At 44.6% G+C, this 25,541-nt stretch overlaps 1 protein-coding gene across 1 annotated transcript in view; it reads left to right on the top strand.

Moving 5' to 3' along the window:
- ADAMTS12 (ADAM metallopeptidase with thrombospondin type 1 motif 12) overlaps positions 1-25,541 on the top strand; it is a 727,141-nt gene that overhangs the window by 578,360 nt on the left and 123,240 nt on the right. Inside the window, exon 20 of the mRNA XM_088466956.1 lies at positions 17,627-17,779. Within this exon, the coding sequence (XP_088323082.1) occupies positions 17,627-17,779 (153 nt within the window). The remainder of the gene's footprint in view (positions 1-17,626; positions 17,780-25,541) is intronic.

Raw genomic sequence — 25,541 nt, 5'->3', positions numbered from 1 at the left:
TGTTTGTGAAGCCACCCCCACACCACGCCTCCAAAATGGTGCAAGGTGTCGATCAAGATCGACAGCCGCCCCCTTTTGGTGCGAGACCCGGGGCTCCGGCGTGCGCATGTGCAGTGGCCTAACATCGACGCACTCGCGAGCGCATAGCGCTTGCGAGCGGGTCTGAATCAGGCCCTGTGAGAGGAGACCGAAGCTTCCAGAGGAAACCCATAGAGAACATAAAAACACCACACAGATATTATCCTTGGTTGAGATCTGAACTTGTGAAATGACGGGCGTGAGGCAACAATGCTAACCATTACGCCAGTGCCTAATGTGGGGGTCAGCTCATGAAATCCCTGTGCTATCTTTTTGTTATTATTCATTTTCCATACCTATTGTAGCTGGCAATATACAGAGTTAGCTATTAAAAATATAACTGTGTTAAAATTTTTATATAACAATCCCTTCATGTCCTTTACCTTGCAGCACTAATTGTTTGTTAAGTAAATTGATTCAATAAGTCAGCTGGAAAACAAATGTTGCTTTTGATTACTATAGATAAATGCACAGAGGAAGGTTTCCAGTAGTAATCTGGTTTAACACCAAAAACATTGTTATAGTTGCATGGCCTGATTTCAGCTACTGTGAATTTAAACATCAACACAAAAATACACCTGCAAACTGGCTTTCTTATGTGTGTATGTTCAGCTTGATGTATTGTAAGATACATCCAAATCAAAATATAGGAGCATATTCATATAAAAAACCTCGCGCCCAATTTTGGAATACCGCGGGTATGAGCGCTCCTGATACCCGCAGTATCCAATTTAAAAAAAGTGGTCGCGGGGTTTTCAGCTCTGAAAACCCCAAGCCGGGTAAAAAATATTCTGCACTTACCTGCCCGGTAGTCTCCGCGGCTCCTGGTAGCCTCCCCCTCTATCTTCTCACTGGAGAGGGGGCTGCTGGGAGGCTCCAGGGGCTGGAGGGAGGGGCAATGGCTGCTGGGAGATGTAGTTATCCCAGCACCCATTCAGGGGGGCACACAGACACTGGGGGGGGCCACACACACCGGGGGTTACACACACACAACACTCATACACACACACTCACACATACTGACATACTCACCCTGCTGCATCCAGCATCGGCTTCCGATGCTGGATGCAGGAGAAGATGCAGAAGACAGCGCTGCAGAATGTAAGTAATTAAGGACTAATTAAGCAAATTGGAAACTTCCAATTGCATAATTAGTCCTCGGATCGCCGCCGGGGGTCCCTGAGCAAGTCCCAACGATTATCCCTTAAAAAAACGATGTAGGGAAAAATCACACTTGCTCAGGAGGTGCGTGAAAATAATCCTCCCGAGGCTCCAAGTTGAAAAGAACGCGCACCTAATTGAATAACAAAAATCCTGCACCTGCAGGAAAAACTCAGGCTGGTGCTGGATTTTTGCTATTCGCACATCCAATTGAATATGCCCCATAGTGTAGAGATATGCCTTGTATATTTCCTGCATGTGGCGTACCATACAGATACACTAACACAGAGGGCCTGATACCTATTCACACACACTGGCGTTGCAGGACATAAGGGAGTAATGTTTTTTTTACTGCGCATGCATCTAAGTTGCACCGCGCGTGTGCCCCAATTGTCTGCGTCAGTGATGTACGGTCAGGTGAGACAGCGCCTTTCCTGTCATACTTAGGTATACTCCAAAGCAGTGGTATCACAAGGTGGGGGCGGGCAACACCCGGGTGTTACCCGCCGAGGAGTGACACCAAAATTCCGACTCTCCATGAGTGACAGGTGCCGGGTGCTGCACTGTAGCATTATGTGCAGCACACTGCTCCTGACACAGTGAGGGAGCCGGCACTGCACACAGACCTCTAAAGTAACTAAAGCAGGGGTTCGGGCCACGAGACCACACCCCCATTCACAAGGACATGCTTACCGTCCGCTAGGCCAAGCCCCTTTTTGCCGTCGCACGCTCTACAACTCTCCCCGCCCTGCGTGTCCCCGCAGGGAGGGATGCCACTGCTCCAAAGTTTTGACTATAAAAATGATAAGAAAAAGGTATAGAAAATATTATAAATATCTTCTCTGTATTGTTATAATAATTTTTATAGTCAAAACTCTGGAGTAAAAAGTGTATGGTAGGTGAGGCACTGCCTCCCCTGTCTACCTTTTTCGCACATCCCTGATCGAAACACACCAAATATCCAGCACTCTATACTGCTACACCTTTGTATAATGCCCACATGGACCCTCGGGTTCAATCTGTATCTGTAAATCTGGCTCTGATACTTGCCAGTGCCTCCCCAACTATTTACCTCACCGCACGTCACTGGTCTGCGCACAGAGGGGTTTGATTCAGCATTGCACGTGCGAAGGACCCGTTCTGCGAATGTCAGCCCCTCCTATGCCCCTGCCTGATTGACAGGCAGAGGAATTTAAGGGGTGGGATGGATGGCGTTGCCGGAAGCGGGGGCATGCAACATTGCGATTCCGTCCTAAGCTGAATCACCCCCAGAGTCGCAGTATTGGTTCAGACTCACCGTGTCTGAAATGTATTGGAAATGTACCGAGCGTTCCTGGGCGATGACAGGGAGGTGGTTATTCAGACGCATTGAGGTGCTGCGTCTTATGTGCGTGTTATAGGAGTGGCGTCGGCGTGTCTGAAAGTGTTTGCTTTAAATCATTTTAAATGCAAAACCAGCTTGGGTTTGCCTTTAAAATGATTGCAACTTTATAAATAGGGGAAGACTCGCAGAAGTTCGTGCAGCGGCTGAAGCCTCCTATTCACTCAGAGTGGAGGCTGCAATGTGGCAGAGTCCGCACCTAGCATAGGGTTGGTGCAAGTTTCGATGGTGAGATCGATGGAGGCGTCTAAAGACTCACCAAGCGTTATAAGCATCTGCAGCAAAAGACGCGGCCATGGACGGTGCAGGGGCTGACTCAGAATGTACCCATAGTACAGAAATATGTATTCTTCTTTAGGGTCCATAGGCTCCACTGGGAGTCCTTCGGGTGTAGGTGATGGACACATATAAAAGTACTTTCTGCAAGAAGCAGAGGAAAAGGACAAATATGCCTTTGTAGGGGCACTCTTATGACAGATAATTGTTTATATATGGATGATGATGGAATGATTAGTGTGAATAAAACTTAACGTTTAATATACACCTTTAAAAGGAAGTTCTCCCCAGAGAGTGATGTGTAGGTATAACATAGTAATCTACTAAGGACAGAAAAGAACAATATAAACATCCTTTGAAGTGTAAATGAGTATTGTTATTTATTATTGATAAAAATTCAATGAGTAATCAGCTCCTGTTAAGGGTAATGAATTTTCTAATTAACCCTAATTCAATCTACAGGGAGGCACATATGATTACTTCATACAGTACATATCTGGCGAACTATAGTAGTTTTTAATTAGATCTCTGTTGTGATCGACATATACATAAATGATAATCGGTCAGAAACAATTGTATATTGTAAGAAACCACACTATGATAACTAAGAAAGATGATTTATTAGGATAATCCAGTAGTTTTGAAATCTGTGTCCCCTGTAGATGAGTGAGGGATATATATTGTAATTAAATATCAGTACACATATATAGACATTGCAGTTAAAGCTTTCAGCTCCCTATACCCTGCCCCCAAGCCAGAGGTACCTCAGTTTTAGTTTGTGCCCGGCCGGAATCGAGTCTCTGTTAACGCAGGGGGCTGCTTAAATGCAGCCCCAAAAGCTACTTTTATTTTATGATTTTATTAGTTTTTACTATCTTCAGAGCGCGCAGCAACAGACTGTTACTCCGTCACCCCACCAGCGCCGCGACGCCAGAACTGATCTGGGAAATTCGGCGGCCCCTGGGGTCTGTGCTAGCTGGGCCCCGTGGGATAGCCCTGACTGCAGCCGGATGTACAGGGACAGGTAAGGCGGGTATTCTGCGGGCATGCCTATAGTGCGTAAATACTAAGGGCCTGATACAGACGCTATTTGCGGACGCTCGTTCTTAAAAAGGGGCTGGATATTTAAATTGAGCGCTCGCTCTTTGCAGTGTGTTGATGCCTCTATGTCTGAGCGAATGTCCAAAAAATGCGCTCGCTATTTTGTAATGACGCCCCTTTGCCGTTCACACGTCATCTCCGTTATTTATTAGATTAATCGGGAACATCGAAAGGCATCTGAACTGCTCGCAGTGCTTGTGGTAGGATTTACTTCCCGCTATCACTGCTAGCAGTTCAGGCTATAAGACAACCAAGTGACGTGGTCGATGACGCTCCTTTACTAATTATGCACTCCCATTAAACGCCGTTTTGACCATTAGGCATGCCTGCGTTCGGATCTCCACTCCCCCGTTTTCAAGCACCTTCCCCTGTTACCACCTACAAACGGTACATTCTGTCACTCAAATTAGCAGCCCCTCGCTGTTTAACGAGCGCACGATTTCCGACCACAATGACTGGTTAGCGAACCATATGCATGCGCAGTTGTGCGAACATCGCTCAGAGCGAACGAGCGGTTGCTTACGAGCAGCTCTGAATCAGGCCCTAAATCTTTAGGTGACAGTTTTGAAAAACTAAACAGCAACCATAGTCTCGAGTGGTCCCACAATTTTTTTTCGACCCTCGCAATTGATGCAGAAACTTTTCTTTTTCAACCCACCCTAATGTACAATATCCTTCATTACAATAGAGTCTGCCCTGTTTAACCCAGATTTAACCCTTGCAGTGACTATAAACCAAAAGGCAAATACAAAAAGGCTACAATCTAGAGATAAGCAGTTTGGGTTTTCTGCAAATCGAACACACCCAAACTTTGGGGATCCGAGTCAAACTGAGTCCCCGCTCTGAATACTTTTGGGGTTCCGAGTAGAACCGAGTCCCAGCTCAGGTCTTCCCGTAAGTTCCAATATCGGATCTTTAAAACGTATCTCTGGTTTTGGATTGCATGTGAACAGGTCTAAATGACATGATTTTAGCTGTTTTTATCCATTTTAAAGAAATCCAAAACCGAACCAATACACTTACCGGTGATATTACCAATACCAAAACATGGGGGTCAGCATACATGTCTATTTAAAACATATAGGGGCCTATTCATCAACACTAAAATGGCCCATTACACATGTGGAAAGTTTCCACATATTTATCATCAGAGGTCTGATAGGACCACCTGATATTCAGCCAACTCTGAAAACAAAGTTTTTTCGGAGTTTGCCAGCGAGAACAAATGTCATCTTGATATGGCACTTGTTGTCGGAGCCCTGCTCCTTCTGATGGGATGGATTTCTGGGGAGGTGAAGAGGGATCCGTGCAGATCCTTCAGTCGCCTCTTCTCTGCCTCCCTGGCAGCTTTGCAATTACATGACCTCAGGTCACACATTTGCAGAAGCCGGCAGTGGGGACAGGTAAGCACAGCCCCTGATGACGAATAGGCCTCCTAGATCTATCTGTCTATCCTTTCCCCTCAACAAATGCACTTAATATAAGTATATGCTGAAAAATAATTATTAATAAATAAATTTAAATGGGAACTAGATTGTAAACCATAGGATGAACTAACAACTAATAAGGCTACACTATTTCTACTTAGGTTGCCTTAATTCCTATAACTGAACAGCAACACAAGGGCTGATTCAGTGGGTGACACTGTGGGGATCGCTGCTGAGTCTTTGGTGGCATCGGATCAGAGTGCATATGCTAATGCTTTTACTGTCGGCTTCTCAGATCCACTGCTTGCGTCCAAAATCGCAGCATTGGATCCCCAGATCAAACATCGGCCGGACCATCGGGCATCTGAGTAACCCTCAGGTTACTGAGGATGTCTGGCATAACAACACTGCCAGGGCCAGGAAAACTGAGTCCGAGGACGCAGACACTGGCTTCGGCACCCCCAGAAAATGGCACCCCCGTTTTTGGCAATGCTCCCCGCTGCCGCCCTGAATCATCTACAGCCTGCAAACAGGGCACTGCAACTGGCATCGCAGCTGTATCAAGGCACAAGCGCACTGCTCAAAACATCAACAGCATTAAAATCGGAACAGTGACCTCTCCTCTGATTCAGCCTCAAAATTACTAGTTACAATATTAAGGTCAATCCTATTAGGTGCAAATTACGAGGTGCGAGTTGCTATTTTCACTTTGAATTTGCATAGCAAATTTATTTTGCAATCTAATTAGCAACTTGCACTGAACCAGTCAGACTGAATTCGCACTTTTCCATTCGCACCTCCCTTAGGGTGAGAGATGGAAAGGAAAATCTGTATTTTAAGGTTAAAATGTTGAAACACTCAGGCACGCCTGCATCCGCAACTCCACTCCCCTGTTCCTACTGCCCTGCCCCTGTTACCACCCACAAACGGCCTGTCCTGTCACTCATTCCACTGGGCTGTCTTTGCAGGGCAAGCGAGCGCTTCCCAATCACTCATACTAGTTTGCGCACTGCGGACTATACGCATGCGCACATTTTGCTAACATTGCCAGCAACGAGCGAACGCTTGCTAGCGAGCAGATCTGAATCCGGTCCACAGTGCTGAACCCCTTGGACACTCCCCCATAATGACTAATTAGGCATTTGGAAGTTTCCAATTAGCTTAATTAGTCCAATAATTGTCATTTTTGGGGGTAAAAAAAAAATCCTCAAAATACCCCAAAATCAACTTTTTCGTTAGTTTAGGCACCCCAAAGTTAATTACAATAATTTTTTAGTTGAAAAATAATTGTTTTTATCATTTTTTTTATTTTTTTAAGGTGCCCTCAAAGTACCCCCAAATCACCCTTTTTCCTACTTTTTTTGCTTTTTTCGTTTTCATTCGTTTGAGATTAAACGAAAAAAGTTTTTTTTGTTTTTTTTTATTTCCTGGCATTTAAAAAAAAAAGCACAAATCAGCCATTTGACACCATTTAAAAACCTACAGTACCTTCCTAATGCCCACAAACAGTCTTCTATACGGTCCTGCTAATGAAATTAGCCATTTTGGTGGGTCCAGGATGGTCTCCCCACATTTTCATGCATTTCTCGCAAATCTCATTTGGCAGTCAATTCGCACCCCTCCGCTGCGAGCAGTGCGAATTTGCATTTTTAATTGGACTAGAGAATTCTCGGGAGCGCGCTTTGCTGCGAAGTGTGCGAGTTTCAAGAAACAAACTCGCTACTTGCCATACGCACCTAATTGGATTGAGCCCTAAAAGTGAAAACTTATTGACTGTATGATATAACTTTGGAACATTGTAACAATGTAAGTAAATGAAGGACTGCCTGCTTACAATACAAAATAATGGTGTACTGAAAATTGCCAGCGACATAGTAAACTGCTCAGTTTCAGCCCATGCTAAAAAAAAAAAGTTTATTGAAACTTGGCAGCAGTGTGACAACTACTTTACTTTCAGCCAATTTAAATACTATCTATCTATACATAAAGTATATACATATTGTGACAAATTCAGTGGAAAGGTTGTCAAGGAAAGATATAGTATATACTGTACAGTTTGCTAGAGATGTGTGGTTCAGTTACCCTGAAAAACAAATACACCTGAGTCCCGGCTCGGATCACTTTTGGGATTCTGAGTAGAAACGAGTCCCAGCTCGGGTCTGCTGTAAGTTTGAATCTCGGATTTAAAAAACTAATCTGTATTTTGGATCGCATGTAAAAGGGTCCAAATGACATGATTTTAGCTGTTTTTATCAATTTTAAAGTTAAAACCAAGACCAAATCTCAGCCAAAACACTTGAAGGTGGTTTTTGCCAAAACCATAACATTTGAGGCCGTGGAATCTCTAATATATTGCCCAGGTTTTTAACTTTTGTCTTGTAGCCAGAAGCTGATCGCCAGACCGTAGAGACACCAAACAGATATCGTTTAACGATAATCGTTTGCAAAAATCGTTCACTTTCTGAGTCAGACGATGAACGATTATCGTTCATGCGCGTTCACGTTTGTAGTTTGACGTTTGTAGTTTGTAGTTCAGTCAGACTTGTCAACTCAACGATTTTCATTAAGGGAATATGCAAAAATCGTTTGTAGTTCATAAAAATCGTTCATGACATTTAGTAAATGAACAACTTTAGTAAACGATTTTAGTTAATTTTTTCAAGGGAAAAAATCGTTTACTAAAATCGTTCATTAAAAAAATCGTTGTGTGTGTATGCAGCTTAATGGTGCATACACACGGTCAGATTTTTCCTTCAGATATGAACGATAACGATTTAAAAATCGTTCAGTCGTTCATATCTGAAGGAAAATCGTTCATATCTGACATGCCTGAACGATGGAGATCAACGATGCGCGTTCCCGATGGTCAGATAACGATTTCTGACATCTGATGTGTTTGCAGTCAGACTTGGACGATTCCATTCATTTTAATGCAGTCAAAAATCGTTCAATCGTTCAAATCGTTCAAAACTTTGGTAAAATCGTTCAAATCGTTTAATCGTTCAATCGTTCATCTGACAAATCTGACAAGTCTGACAAATCTGACCGTGTGTATGCTCCATAAGACATTTAGAGCAGCTGACACTAATGAGGGACCCTGCTAACCCTCATAATAGAAAAAGGCAAAATGTATATATCATAGTGTCTGCGCTAATAAATGCCAGAAAAATATATATAAAATAAATATCCCACGAACTGTATCATATATAAAATACATACACTTTATTCAGTATGTTCACCTACTGACTGCAGTCAATTGAATTATTATAAAAAACGAGCATGAAATAGATACAATGAGTATCTCTACATATCATACAAATTGAAACACTATAATGTTGCAACATATGTTGCTGCTAGCATGGATGGGTTATTTAGAAAATCTGAATGGTAAGAGAACAATTAATCATTATATCACTATAACCCACATAAAGAAAAGCTGGTTAGATATTTGTACATAGAGAAACCTACTCTCCTGCAAAAATTATTTCAAAATGTTCCAGCACATATAGGACCTCATTCAGTCCCGCTCGCTAGATGTGATCGCTCGCATCCAGCATATGCAAATTTGGCAAAGTGACGGCATGGGAAGCAATCGCTCGCCAAGGCATAAGCACACCCACTTTGGCTGTGCTATCAATCACTCTGTGTATGCAGACACCCATTAGCGTATGTTGAGACGCCCACTAGCGCACATCATCTCCAGGAAGTGTATTAAAACATTGGTACATCGAGCACCATCGGTAGCGATCGCAGCGCTTGTGGTTGCCTTACCTTGCTGCAAGCACTGCGAGGCCTTCAGTGTAAAAAACAGGCATGTGTTGTGTACTGTGACGCTGCCTGTTAATTATGCACGCCTTAGAAACGGCATTGAAACTCCCAGGCACGCCTGCGTTCACACCTCCACACCCCCGTTATTAGTGTCCTGCCCCTGTTACCACCCACAAACGGCCTTTCCTGTCACTCATTTCACTGGGCTGTCTTTGCTGGGTGAGCGAGCGGGCTGCGATCGCACAGAGTAGTTCACACATGCGCAGAATGAAGCGTGCGCATGCACGTTCGCTAACCATCAGGCCGCTTGCAGCACATAGCACTTGCGAGTGGGTCTGAATGAGGTCCATAGTGTTTAAAGACGCTATGCCATATAATTAAATGTTCACTGACAAAAGTGCACTTATAATAGAGTCTGTAAAGTTCTCCTTAGACGTGTACTATACGTGGTATTACAATTTCACCTTTTGGACCTGTCGTGGTCCCGGCTAGGTCCACTCGGTGTAATGAAGTGACCAATGCACTGCCTGGTACGGAAGGGATATACTGTATTACCACCTGAATGAAAGAGGCTCACAAGTCCCGATGTTAGGACAACTGTAGCATACACTCTAGGGGTCTGTAAATGAAGCGTCTGAGGGCCTGATTCAGACCCACTCGCGAGCGGCTGTCCGCTCGCAAGTGGGTCGATGGTCTGCACTGCGCATGCACACGACGGAGGGAGCTCCGTCGTGCGCATGAGCGAGACGCGACGAGCGAAGGACTTTCCTTAGCTCGTTGTGTCTGATCAAAGGGGGCGTGCTGTCGATGTTGATTGACAGCACGCCCCCTTTGGTGGGCGTGCCGGGGGCGTGCCTCCCAGACGGGGGCGTTCCCAAGGGAACGCCTACCGTCAGAAGCCGGCCCCACTGATAGAGCCAAAATCACTCCAGGCCTTGCGGTTGAGAAACTCAACCGCAGGCTTCGGCTCGCAGTGGCGATGGTCGCGATGGTCAAGACCATCGCGACCATCATCCTGCACGCTCGTATATGCTGTGGGTGGTGACCCACAGCTATACAAGCGTCCAGGAGGACGCTCCATAATTATGGAAGTGGGCCCTGATTCAGAGCGAGCGCTCTGGTCAGAGCGTCCGGCTCTGAATCAGGGCCTGAGTCCCAGCAGCAGAAAACTTTGTGTAAGAGGCGGTGTAACAACCCTGATTGGGTAGGGCAGAAGCTCTCAATCCACACCGCTTTCCCAGATATCTGCACTTCACACACCGCAACTCTTAGTATATCCACACTGTGTGTTACAAGACAAAATTCCCGGCAGTCTCTGTAGTCAGCCTCTCACTGCCTGGGAAACAGGTCACAGGCCTGTTGAGAGACACTGTGATTACTGAATGTAAGTGCTGTGCTAGAGACTTCTGTTTTGTGAGAAGGACGTTAGATCCTTCCACTCTGAGAAAGGGAATCATTTTGTTTAGTTAGAGATGGACAGGCCAGGATTTTATGTTTCCTTTATTTTTGTTCTGCTAATAAAACTAGCTGCGGGAACTTTTACCAAGGCCCTGGACTGGTGTAATATGACTTGGCTGTTGCATGACTAGTGCAACTGTTTACCCCAGGAGATGGCATCCTTACCATGATATTGCCACTATACTGTATATAGGCATACAACCTCCAACATAGCCTTTTACAGTATTTAATAAATGAGGCCTTAACTATTCACTAGTATATGTTTTTTTTTTAAATATTTTGCTTCTAGTGACCATAACAGGTCAGCAAATTAAATCTCTCAGCAACGTATTTAAAAAAAAAAAAACATATTTCACATATAATAAACAAAATGCCTGATAATATCTGAAGTGGCACATACTGTAGATACTCACTAAAGGCACAAACTTTAGTGAGATTTTCATCATGTATATAATATAATATAATAATTACATTGTTGGGTTTCCACAGGTATCTCCCCTTTTAGAAAACCTTATATTCCTCTTACTGATTCTTAACATCACGCACATCCACATTAACCTGCTCCTCCATATCTACCACCTTCACTTTCTTCTCACCATCTCTCCACATCTACCAAATCTCCTCCAAGTCCTACTTCTCCACATCCACTGCGTCCCCTAATCCAAATCCTCCCCCTACTTCACGCCCTCCTCCACATGTGTCACCTAAATCATCACCTCCTTCTCCCACTGACCCTCCACCACTTCAGCCTCCTTTACCTGCTCCACATTCTCCTGCCCTCAGCATGTACTGGCTCCTCTTCGTTTTTAGTTTTATGCACCATTCTCTGTAAACTGTAGACTGATGTGCGTGAAGCTTCCAGTAAATCAGTAGATTCTCAGATACTCAAATCACCACGTCTTGCATTAATATTCCATCCATGGTCAAAGTCACTTAGATCACATTTGTTTCCCAGTCTAGTGTTTGGTCTGAAAAACAACTGACCCTCTTGACCATGTCTGCATGTTTTCATGCATTGAAATACTTCCACAGGATTGGCTGATGAGAGGTTCTCACTAATGTGCAGGTGTAAAGGAGTGCCTAATAAAGTGGCCACTGAACGCAAGGCCGTAGGAAGGGGTGTATGAGTGGTAACATTGCCAAGGGCTAAGGGCACTGGGAGTGGCACCGTCGCTGTACCATGGCGCCTGCATCTGGCTAGCAGGCCATCTGGAATGGCACCGTGCGGGCAGTAGTGCTGCTTTAATGCTGCACTATATCCGGCCGGCTGCCCCGCCCCCTCCCAGACATCCTGGGTTTTGAATGTGGGGTCAGCACAGAGCCCTGCTCCGCGGCTGACAGAGTGTGTACTATTTGTGTACAGTTTCACTATAGTATCTCTAACGTATCTCTATGTTAAAGTCTCACAACACGGCAAGTGTATGTAGATAAATGGACTTAGATAACTGATGTATAATAAGACGTCGGACCAAAGAATACAGGGCCTGATTCAGAGCCGGCTGCTATTTGCGGCCGCTCGCTCAGAAAAAGGGGCTGGCTATTTAAATTAAGCGCTCGCTCTTTGCGGTCTGTTGACGCCTCTATGTCTGAACGAGCGAACGAAACATGCGCTCACTATTTTGGAAAAAACGCCCCCCTGGCCGCTCGCATCATCATCATCTCTGCTATTTATTAGATTAATCGAGTACATCAAAAGGCGTATGAACTGCACGCAGTGCTTGTGGTAGCATTTTCCTACCGCAATCATGCGAGCAGTTCAGGCTAAAAGACAACCAAGTGACGTGGTCAATGACGCTGCTTTGTTAATTATGCACACCCTTAAAAACCCCGTTTTGACCGTTTGGCACGCCTGCGTTCGGATCTCCACTCCCCGTTTTCAAGCACCTTCCCCTGTTACCACCCACAAACGCCTCATTCTGTCACTCAAATTAGCAGGCATTCGCTATGTTGCGAGCACACGATTTTCGACCGCACTGACTGGTTCGCGCATGCGTACTAAAACCCATACGCATGCGCAGATGTGCAAACATCGCTCGGAGCGAACGAGCGGCCGCTTACGAGCGGCTCTGAATCAGGCCCACAGTTCAGTGTGGGAACTTCACATTATTGTGTATAAATGTATTGTACAATAGTTTCGATGTTCTCTCGAATACTGTTAGCTATGCATCTTGGAAGATAATAGTTTGGAAATGCCTTTTTTATTAAATCCAAGAGTTTTCAAGATCACATATCTATTGAAAAGTGCAGGACACACTTACACATAATGACAGAGGTGAGGAGAAGGTTCATTCAGCTGGATATAAAGGTGTCGCTGGCTTTCACACATATTACTAATAAGGTAGTTAGTTGCTCAGTTCTAATGGCGTCTAATAGTATGCTAGTGCTGCAGTTGGGCTTCAAGGTCGCGGTTTCCTGAATGCAGCAAATGGTGATTGCAGGGTCTAAGGTGCTCAGAATTCTCAGAACTCATAAAACTTGTATGTACCTGTGAACTTAAGTGTTGAATTTCTAATCTACTGTATAAAATGTGATAAAAAGTTAGGTGGCGCTGAAAAGTAGGAAAATCATTTCTATTGCGCAGTATGTTTTTATTAGACTCGGACATACTGTACCGGATTCAGAGGTGGGCACAGGGCGATGGTGGATGCAAATAAATTAAGTTTTAAATCTGTCTGGATTTTTCTTCGGCCTTGTGACCATCAAATTGGTCAATATATATTATACTAGCTGGAGTACCCGGCGTTGCCTGGGATTTAAGAATGTTTGTTTACACATCATCCTCCAAGAAACCTCTCCTTAGGCAGGCCTCAGGAAAAGTGTGACAAACTTCCCCATCCACAGTCCTAAGGTCTTCGAAGGTAGTAGGACCCGTAACGGTGTAAAGCAAACTTCAGAGATAGAAGCATTCAAATATTGTCGGATGTACAGTGTAAACACGGCCAAGAGCTTCTGTTGCTCTGATACCAGGATGACTGTGTACTTCCTGGTTGCTTTATCGCACCATGAAATGCACAGCAACTACTTCCAGTTCCTTGTGCAGCTGTTTCCGACATTCAGGGTCTCCACAGTGTATAAGATTCATCCAATCGGTTTTACCCTTCAGTGGGTGACAAAGGAATGAACTGGAAGTAGCCTATGTGCGTTCCATAGTGCGGTCCAGCAACCAAAGAGGTAGACAAAAAAGTTTGGTTGCCACTGTTGACACCATCTAGTTGTGTAAGCTGATGCATGAACAAGTATTAATAAAAATTTGTGCTGCAGAGCTGAGTTTTTGCATCCCAGTGTAGTTGCCATCTTTATGGGCCTGACTGTAAATCAGATGGATCTCTCCTCATGGATGTAGATATAAATTTTGACCATATTCAGACTCATAATAAGCCTGGCTTAATATCAATAGTGGTTCCTCAGTGCAGGTTTGCTGACTGTGTCGGCAGTGCAAGGGTGTTCTCAATGCAGGGTGCCGGCGGTGTCCGCAGAAGGGGGTGCCAGTGGTGTCCTCAGTGCATGGGTGCTGGTGGTGTCCCCAGTGTGGGAGTGCCGGCAGTGTCGGCAGTGTGGGGGTCGCTAAGGGTGTCCTGAGTATGTGGGGCAGCATTGCAAGTGCTGGCAGTGTCGGCACCGGTGGTGTCGGCAGCGAGGGATGCTGCCAGTGGAGTGCCAGCGGTGTCGGCAGTGGGGGGTGCCGGCGGTGTCAGGCAGCGAGGGATGGCGGGCACCATCTTCTTTTGCTTCCTGTGTGCATATTAAATGGGCTTAACGCTGATTGGCTGAGAGCCGTGACAGACGGCTCTCTCAGCCAATTAGCGTTAAACCCGCTCAACACAAAACCTCGCGACCCGACAGCGGCATCGCAAGGTTTTGCCACGGGTGAGGGATCTGGGGCAGGCAGGGAGATCCGAGCTTGGCTCGGATCGCCCCGGATCCCCGAAATTCGGGTGGGTACGGGTCTCTGAGAACCGAACCCGCTCATCCCTAATAAATTCATACAGCATTTAAAAGGTACTGTAAACTCCATGCGAGAGCCATAGTAAATGATGTTCAGAGACTTAGATTATATGCTACAGAATAAAATTCCATAATTCCTTAGTATGTAGCAAAATGCTTGTTATAATATCAAATTATGAAATGAAACAAAAATGTAATTTTTATTATTGACCTTGCAGATGGCCCAAGAAGAATGGTGTCCAAATCCGCATCTAACAATAAACCAAACAGGACAATGCTTTTATTCTTCTTTGGTGTTTTAGGTGTAGAACCATGAGAGATCTTGGCTTGTAAACTGTGGGCTAAATCCTTTTCTAATTCCGGACCTGACCTGTAGAGGGCGAATGCTATGCAAAAATTGTGGTTTTTAATTAATTAAAAATTAATAGTAATTAATTTTGATTTCAAATATTTTTAGTTGCCTCTGCCGTGTTTTAATACACTCGTATGTAAAATTTCACGATCTTGGCTTGTAAACTGTGGATTTGTATAGAAAGACAGAATGACAGAATGACAAATTTTCATTTTTATATAGTAGATAAACTAGAGATGTGCGGTTCGGTTCTCCAGAAATCTGAATCCACCCGAATTTCGTGAATCTAGGTAAATCGGAGTCGCAGTTCTAATCTGAGGAGATCCGGGTAAATCCGGGTCGCGGTTCTGATCTTTTTTGCGGTTCGGAATTTGGATTTTAAATCCGAATTCTGGGTTTTGGTATTGCATAAATTAGATGATTTTAGCTGTTTTTAAAACTTTTTATCTATTTTTTATTTAAAAAATCCAGATCCAAAACCAAAACACTTGAGGGTGGTTTGCAAAACCAAATCCAGATCCAAACCTTGAAATCCAGATCCTAAACCAAAACACTGGGGTCGGCGCACATCCCTAATATATAAACATGGAAATATCACATAGCATGTACTGCATATATACATACTTCCAGTGGAGCATACAATAGTATGTTGAAATGTATATTAGGAACTAGTCAGTCCCAAAGTAAAAACAACAGACTCTCCACTACAGCTAGTATATAAAAGTTGTTATTATTATATCCAACGGCGACCAAATAATAGGTATCACACGTGCAAGAAATAAATAGTAAATGTGCTTATCTGTCCATAAGGGAAGCAGCAATAGACCCAACGCATTTCATCTCATATCCGAGACTTCATCAAGAGGATATCTTTATGGGACAAGCTCTGCATAGTTATAGCTGGCTGATTAAACAAGATGGAGGCCACATGTGGCTATACTGCATGACATCACTTCCTGTGGCTCGATTTTTGCATTAACTATTTCAGCCCATATAACCATATTTGGACTTTTAAAATGCTTAAGAACATAAAATATACATATAACATATGCAATAAGCCATAGAAAGAAAATAAAATGTTTTATAATGCCATAAAAACATCTAATTGTGGAGGTGAAGCACACCGCGTAATTTCCGCCACTATGCATACTGGGTAATGGTGACACGGCAACTTCCTATGCTGCGGTGGAACTCAGATGCACAGCATCGCGTCACTTCCGCTAATCCTAGTAACCGGATTCCGTGAATCTGGACAGATTCCAGTCTGTTACTGATCTCCTGAGGAGGATCCACACAGATCCGAGTTGCGGTTCTGATCTTCCCGTGGTTCGAAATTCGGATTTTAAGCCTGAATTTTGTTTTTTGGATTGTAAAAATTACATGATTTTAGCTGTTTTTAAAAACTTTTTATCATTTTACAAAAAACAAACCTCCAGATCCAAAACCAAAACACTTGAGGGTGGTTTTGCAAAACCCGAACTAATACATGAAGATGAACCCAGATCCAAAACCAAAACAAGGGGGTCAGCGAACATCTCTCCTGGGAATAAAGCCTTGACAGTATATCTGAGTATTACGCCCCATTTTCTGAAGCCTCCTCATCGGCGAGGCTATACTTACAATGTTATACTTTGCGTTTATAGGAAAGGTGATTTTTCCGCCAATAACAGAGATTATTCTGACCCATGTGAAGGTTCATGTATACATTACATGTTAGCTTTATAATGTCAACTGTGAGTGAGTTCAGTAAATAAATAATCTGAGAGCATTCTATAGACTATGGGCCTGATTCAGACCCGGACCCTAAGCCGCGCTCGCTCGCTATGGGCGATGGTCGCCCATCTGCGCATGCATCGCAGTGTGCGTGTGCGAACCACTCACTGCGATCGGGAATCGTGTGCTTGTAACACAAAGACTGAGTGCTACCTTGAGTGACAGATAGCGCAGTTTGTGGGTGGTAATAGGGGAAGGTGATTGCGAACGGGGGAGCGGTGCTGCGAACGCAGGCGTGTCTGGGCGTCAAAACTGAGTTTTATGGGTGTGCATGGAAGCGTCATTGTTCGCGTCACTTGGTTGTATTTCAACCTGAAGTGATCGCAGTGCTTGTGGTGGGGTAAGGGCTACCTCAAGCGCTGCATGCAGCGCCGATGGCTCTCGATGTTACCGATTAATCATACACTTCCTGGAGGTGATGTGTGTTAAGAAGGGAAAGTGGGCGTCTTTATACAGCAGCATACGCTCACTGCCATCGCTCTATAAGACATAGAGGGCGTCCTTACACCACACATTTGCATACCCGGCCCCAATGATTTACAAACAGCGCAATGTTATTTCATACTATTCTCTCAATGTAGGTGTATTAAACTTACTGTACCTCTCCTGTACATTTCTAAAGTCACCCACTCTTATTTCTCTACAACTAAGTAGACACAAATGTTATTAATTTTCAATTAGTATGTGCCTTAAAAAGAAATCCTGTGTCATCACAATAGATTATTTATGACATTGCTGGTGGTAGGATGATGCTTTTATATATATAGTATATGATACTTCCTAAAACTACCTGCTATAGCTCCTTGCGTTATATTTTTGTTGCGTTTTGCTACTCAGTAATCATGTTGGATTTGTGTATATTATGTCCCGTTGTTGGAATGAGCAGTAAGCCTCTTCTTTTCGCAGTGTTCCACAACCTGTGGTCTGGGGGCTGTCTGGAGAAATGTTGAATGTAGCACAGGAACTGAAGAAGACTGTGGACACGTTAAAAAGCCCGATCCTGCAAGGAGATGTCAACTTCGTCCGTGTGCCAGCTGGAGAACCGGAAACTGGACCAAGGTAATGTCTCACTTTTACTGAATTAAATACTGGCTACAAGGGTCATCTACAGTAATTGAAAGGGTGACTGACTTCCCACCTTCTTATTAATAATACCACTTCTCAACAGTGCTTCTTCCTTAGAATGCCGGACTTCTGGTCAGCTTAGCAGGGTCCCAACATTTACATGAAGCTCATCCAGTCACGAGCCAGCTGTCATCTCTGTACTTAAATCAAATCTCGTTCTTTCAGTGGGTAGAAATAAATGTGGCTGTTGGCCTACAGAGGTTAGGAGTTAAGCCACTTTTGTAATCATTGATACAAAATAATAATGGTCATCGAAGACTGCACCTTGGATGGTCGATGGATTTAAGGTTGAGTGCTTAGCATGCACAGATATCAGCCATCTGACCAGCACCATCAATGTTTTCTCAATGATGCGGCTTATGGTGCCACACCATAGATGGCAAAAGCACTTGCCATCAGCCATAGACCATCAATGGTTGCACAACCATTAATGGTCAATGGCCATCCCTAATACTAAATAAAACGCAGTATATAAGATGCCTTTGCAATACTCCTTAGCAGTCCAGTTTTTCGGAACACAATTCTTTGTGCATAGTTTCAGTGAGAGGACCCCCTCTCCACATCAACAGTCTTTGGCTAGTTTGTTTTAAAGCATGGTTTACCAGTGGGTGGGCAGCAGCAGGTCCTAATGGTTTGCACCCGGGAATAACTGGTTTGCCTCTCCCCTCTTATATTACTGAAGGGTAAAGTATGATAATATCACATGTTCAAGTGCAATTGTACACAGAATTGCACATGTGCCCCTAGGTGCAATGAATTTCATACATAGGGGCTGACTTTGAGGGTGCAATTCAATTGTTTTGTGGGTAGCAATATTTAATGGACACCCAGTGTTGCAATCCAATTGTACTGGGCGCCCATTAATTATCGTGGTCTTTGCACCCAATTAGATCAAGGTTTAGCCGCATAAAATGACTAAACCCGTCTTAAGTACTGGTTGGGGCACCCAAACCACGGGTTCATCACACATTTTTGCTTGCACACCCTCCTGAGGGTGCGAGCAGAAATGCCCGGCTCAGCCAGCTATAGCTTCCGAACGGAGCAACAATAGAATAGAGATGTGCGCCGACCCCCATGTTTTGGTTTTGGAAATGGATCTCCCCTGGTTTTGGATCTGTACTGGTTTTGTCAAAACCTCTCTTCCGTGTTTTGTTTTTTGGTTTTGGATCTGGAGTTTTTCTTAAAAAATCATAAAAACAGCTAAAATCACATAAAATATGCCTGTTTTTGTTCCTACAGTATTATTAATCTCAATAACATTTATTTCCACTCATTTCCAGTCAATTTTGACCACCTCACAGCTCACTATATAGTTTTTATCCAGTTTAGGCCCACAATTTGCACCAAGTTAGCTGGCTGACTAAGCTAAGCGGCAGCAGTAGGCGGCACAAACACGTTGGCAGTTCAACTGCAAGTAATGCTAACAATTACACCGTCTGTGCTGCCCAGTTAGTTAGTTAGTGGCCTTCAAACTGCCATTGCAGCCTCTGTCCACTTAACCAGAGCAGATATGTGGACAAGCGCAACAGAGCAGCAAATGCAACATCTCAGATTTAAGGTTTAAGTATTACGATGTGTCTTTCTTGAGAATTCTTGAGCACCATGTCTGCTGCTGGGAGTGGATTTTCATCCCAGTAGGGATGAAGACATTGTTTCATCTTCCCAACGGACACAGATCTGAAGAGATGTAAAGAACTACTGGTAGGAAAAAAAGGCCCTTACACAAACTGCCTTTGCTTTACTTGAGCTGCCCACCTTCCAGTGTGTACTAAGAAAGAGTTTTCAGCACAGCCGGGAACCTTGTCAGTGATCGGCCTGAGACGACTTCCCCAAAATGTGGAAAAAATTATGTCCATCAAAATGAACTACAAATTCTACGAGAAAGACCTTTACCATCAATTATGTGCAAATATTACAGAGGCACCTGTAATGGTGGAATCTAGCGGGGACAAATTTATATTGTGTGAAGAAGATGATGTATACATCACCCCAGATTATACCAGCACCCAAGCCTATATTGTCATCCCATCCTGTGTTGTGTATAAATTGCAGTTGTGCTCCCTGTTAGATTGGGGATTCATTGTCCACTTTAGTGGATGTGAGCTCCATTTTAGTCCATACATCACCACACCCCCTACACATCTTCTGACCTGGGCTACAGGTGGAGCAGCTGCACTCTGGAATACGGTTGCATGGAGTTGCCCCTCTGACTCTGAAATTCAGGTAGAGGGGCCATGGGTAGGGAGTAGGGACACTATAATCAGAGATCGCAGTTTTAGCTGCTTTATTCCATTTTTTAAACCATATCCTCTATTTTCACCTTTTGAAAATGTTTATACAAATCTCAGCTGAGGCGTTTGTGATTTCATGGCTAACGCGCGCACACACACTGAAAAAAAACCACATTGATTGGTTGATTGGATACATTTTTTTTTGGCACTTGGGGGGAGAGCGCTCCTGAACGAGGCAGCAGCCCCTTGAAATACTACACAAGCAGCACCCCTGCGCATCTACGTTGCTGGTGATAAGTGGGACTAATGCGCTCACACACAGAAAAAAAAAACACATTGATTGATTGATTGAATTGATTTTTTTTTGGCACTTGGGGGGGAGAGCACCCTGAACGAGGCAGCAGCCCCTTGATAAACGACATAGGCAGCACCCCTGCGCAGCTACGTTGCTGGTGATAAGTGGGGCTAATGCGCGCACACACACACACACACACAGGAAGAAAAAACACATTGATTGATTAATAATTTTTTTGGGCACTTGGGGGGGAGAGCACTCCTGAACGAGGCAGCAGCCCCTTGATAAATGACACAGGCAGCACCCCTGCACAGCTACATTGCTGGTGATAAGTGTGGCTAATGTGTGCACACACAGAAAAAAAACACATTGATCGATTGGATTGGTTTTTGGGGGGCACTTGGGGGTGTGAGCACCCCTCAACAAGGCAGCAGCCCCTTGATAAATTACACAGGCAGCACTCCTGTGCAGCTACATTGCTGATAGGTGTGGCTAACACGCATGCACACACAGAAAAAAATATGGTTTTTTTACACTGCGGGGGGAAGAGCACCCCTGAGCAAGGCAGCAGCCCCTTGATAAACAACACAGGCAGCACCCCTGCACAGCTACGTTGCTGACACACACACTGGGGAGGAGAGCACCCCTGATGGACAGGGCACCCCCTAGACAACACAGCAGCACCCCTTATGGACTATAGTGACACAGGAGCCATTGAAGCCCCCCTCTTCTGTGTGCAGCACAGCTCCTAGTATATAGAGTAACACAGCCCTTATGGACAACAGGTACAGCACAGCCCAGCACAGCAGCCAGCCCTAGTATGGACGGAGTGGACAACAGCCAGCCAGCCCCTATGCAGTATAGACATTAAGCAGCCAGCCCCTGACAAGTGACAACAGTAGCCAGCCCCTTAAACACTACAGCATAGCACAGCCCCCTCCTTCCTCTTCACTCTCCACAGCCCGAATGAAAATGGCAGTGATCGCAGGACCTTTTATACAATCCAAAACCCGTGAGAATCCGACAGCGGTATGATGACGTTTTGCCTCATTATGAGATCCGAGTCAGGCGGGAAAACCCGAGTTGACTTGGATCTCGGCTAGGATCGATAAGTTCGGATGGGTTCGGGTTCTCTGAGGTCCGAACCTGCTCATCTCTACAATAGAATTGCACCATCGGAAGCCCCCAAAAAATAGCCACCCAAAAAACAATCTCACAGGTCTCTCTTAATGAGAGTTTTTGTATAGAGTGATTGTACAGATGCAAATTTGCATATATCTTTACTATTCTGATTTGGACGCAACTTAGCCAGATCTGTCGTTCCGCGAAACAAGGAGTTTCATATTGTGAACTGGGTGGTGGCAAAGTGATCACACGGTGCCACCCTGACTTGTGGCAGTGTCAGGTTAGTGTTGTGAGCGTGTATCAAAAGCTCTGGGGGTCATTCAGACCCGCTCTCGAGCGCAGGACGCTTACAAGCGGGTCGATGTTGCCCCACTGCGCATGCGCACGACAGAGGGAGCTCCGTCGTGCGCATGTGCGAGACCCGGATAGCGACGGGCTCTCCGTCGCTCTGGGTCTCGCACCAAAGGGGGCGTGCTGTCAATGTTGATTGACAGCACGCCCCCTTTGGTGGGAGACCCGGAGCGACGGAGAACGCCTACCGTCTGAAGCCGGCCCCACTGACATCACTAGTGATGTCAGTGTGGGTGATTTTGGCTCTGATAGAGCCAAAATCACTCCAGGGCTTGCGGCAGCGAGACCCTACCGCAGGGTCTCCGTCGCAAGCATGATGGTCGCGATGGTCTTGACCATCGCGACGATCATCGTGGACGCTCGCATAAGATGTGGGTAGTCACCCACAGCTATACGAGCGTCCAAGAGGACGCTCCATTTTCATGGAGGAGGGCCCTGATTCAGAGCGAGCGCTCTGGTCAGAGCGTTCGGCTCTGAATCAGGCCCTCTGTGCGGTATTCAGTCATGCGTATGGGGGAGGGGAGCCTGTTTCTGATGGACATCTTGCACCTAGAATGGACTTGGTGCACGTGCTGATACAGTGCAAATGATGATGGTTGGGACGATCGGTGTAAAAGCAAATGGCGGCACGGTTTTCTGCTTTCATATGCATTAGTGGATCTGGTACTTGCATAGCATAAGGTAGTAAATCGCTACAGTCACTTTACGTGCGACTTAGAATCAGCCCATTAGAGTGAAGAGAGACAGACACTGGCGTGACGTAACAGCTCATGAAAAGTGCATGGAAAACTCTTATTCACCTTTGAGCATTCATTGAAATTGCTTATCTGACACAACTAGTTACTTATATTATCTTGTACGAGTCTAATTAGAAATGCCCGTTCTTTGGTAAAAATTTGAGATGTGCGCAGACCCCTGTGTTTTTTTCATCATCATGTTTTGGTTTTGGCAAAACCACCCTCAAGTGTTTTGGCTCTGATTAGGTTTTGGATTCCTGAAAAATCTATGAAAATCGATAAAAAAATCGATTAAAAAATCCGATAAAATAGCTATTTTGGACCTGTTTAAATCCAAGTTCCGAACTGACTGCAGAACCAACCCAGGACTCGGTTTCACTCGGAACCCCAAAGTGATTCCGAACTAGGACTATAATTCTACTCGCACCCCTACATTCGGGTGAGTTCGCATTTCAGGAAAACTGAACCGCACATCTCCATTAAAAATGGATGGCTTCTCTCTCTATCAAAAAAAATACCACTGGCGATATACCCTACTTATCAAAATTTTGCCAGCTTTCCCCAGTGAAGGCTATAACACGTACCGCCACAATTCGCTGTTGTCGTCACAAAATACTATAAATATAATAAGGGCCTTTTTATATAACTACAGCATTTTTCCTATACTAGAGGCCACTAAATTATGATTACTATTTTATTTACTATATTTTCTACAAGTTTAAACATTTTCATTGTTACTCCCTACTGTAAGTCATTGTTTAATAAGTGAAGCTGGCAGCCCAAGCTCCACTGCGCGTGCGTGAACCGGTAAAGCAGTATCGCCAGTTGCTGTGACAAAGGTAAATTGCGGTGTTCACTGCTTTTCTCTTGCTGCAAAAAGCAGCCTCAGGAAATATAGGCCCTCATTCAGAGCCGTACGCTCTGAGCAGAGCGCACGCTCTGAATGAGGGCCGGGCTCCATGAAAATGGAGCGTCCTCCTGGACGCTCGTATAGCTGTGGGTCACCACCCACAGGCTATACGAGCGTGCATTGTGATGGCCGCGATGGTCGTGATCTTCGCGACCATCGAAATTGCGTGCCGGAGCCTGCGGTTGAGGTTTTCAAGCGCAAGCTCCGGAGTGATTTTGGCTCTATCAGAGCCAAAATCACTCCCACTGACATCACTAGTGATGTCAGTGGGCCGGCTTTTGACGGGAGGCGTTCCCGTGGGAAAGCCCCCGTCAGGGAGGCACGCCCCCGGCACGCCCACCAAAGGGGGCGTGCTGTCAATCAACATTGACAGCACGCCCCCTTTGATCGGACACAACGAGCGAAGGACTTTCCTTCGCTCGTCGCGTCTGGCGCATGCTCCCTCCGTCGTGCGCATGCTCAGTCCATAACATCGACCCACTTGCGAGCGGACAGCCGCTCGCGAGTGGGTCTGAATCAGGCCCATAGTTTTATTTTTCGTCTGTTTCCTAATACACATGCTTATTTATTATTTATTATTACTGTGTTTATTTGCAATTATAACGCTCTGCAGAGAATGCTGGTAATTTATCAAATAAATAAATAATATGTTTCTCTGCAATATTACAGATTAGGCTTCTAGACTTTAAAAGATGAGCTAAATAATTACTGTAAATGTATTAAAAATACATATATAATAACTAAACCTAAAAACACCAGAAATGGGAATACCTGCATGCTAAATGATGCATAAGACATAAAAAAAATATGCCAGTGTGCAAATTGAGTGATAATAACAAGCAATACTGTATCTCTAATATACTGTTTAAAACTAATGCTAGGTACACACTGACAGATACATTGTCCGATCAATTGATCGGCCAATATATCTGCTGCACGTCAGCAAGTGGGCCTGATTCAGACCCGCTCGCAAGCGCTTGTGGGTCGATGGTGGCCTCTGCGCACGCGCAGCGACCGCACTGCGCATGCACAAGACCCGGAGCGAGAGAGAAATTCTCTCGCTCTGTGGCTCACTACAAAAGGGGTGGCTGTCGATGTTGATCGACAGCTCGCCCCATTTTGTAGGCGTGGCGCGGGGGTGGCTGTCTCCCACTGACATCCAGTGATGTCAGTGGGAGAGCTTCCAGCTCTGTTAGAGCCAGAAGCTCTCTGGGGCTTGCGGCCACGAGACCCTACCACAAGGGTCTCGTCGCAAGCCCCGATGGTCGCGATGGTCTTGACCATCGCGACCATCATCCTGGCCGCTCGCAATAGCTGTAGGATTATCCTATGTATCATTCATGGTTAAATAAATTACATTTTTCAGTCTAGGTCTCTTTTAAATGAATAGGAATACTGTAGCGAATAATCCGGAGAGAGTGCCAGTCCCTAAGAGGACAGAAATAATAATATCAATATAACTTCAGTGACATAAAGGAAAAATAAATCAAATGAATAAAATATATTTATTAAAAACCTTGAAAATTATGTATTCCCTTTTCACAATATGAGTGAATATCACTCAAAAAATGCTATGGACTGTATGAAAATACCAATGAAAAATAAGACAAAAACAACACATATGAGAAAATAATAATAGAAAAAAAAGAAAGAAAGAAAATGAAAAGTTAAATATAAATATTTCAACAATATAATATAATAAAATATAATATTTGCAATAGAGTTGAACTGGAAACTTAAACGCATGCACCAGGCTCAGCATGTGCTTAGTAGAACACAATGGGAGCTCCAGAGCTCTGGAAAGCTATCACCATGGGGTCTGAGAGATATATTCATAAAACACATAAAAAAAAGGTTTTTGTTTGTTTTTTTCACCACTATAAGTGTCATTTAAATTATTTATCCCTGTAGTCCAGCATCATAGCTTCTTGTATGCTTCTTGTTTCTCTGTAAGATTCCTTCCACAGCAGCTGGTAGTATTAGAGGCATACCTTTTCCCATAATCACACAATACACAAGTGTTACATGCTACATACAGAAGACGTCT

Source organism: Taudactylus pleione, unplaced genomic scaffold (assembly GCF_031769625.1).
Source record: "Taudactylus pleione unplaced genomic scaffold, aTauple2 ptg000068l, whole genome shotgun sequence".
NCBI lineage: Eukaryota > Metazoa > Chordata > Amphibia > Anura > Myobatrachidae > Taudactylus > Taudactylus pleione.
Note: the sequence above shows the minus strand (reverse complement) of the source record. Positions and strands in the feature narration are given on the sequence as shown.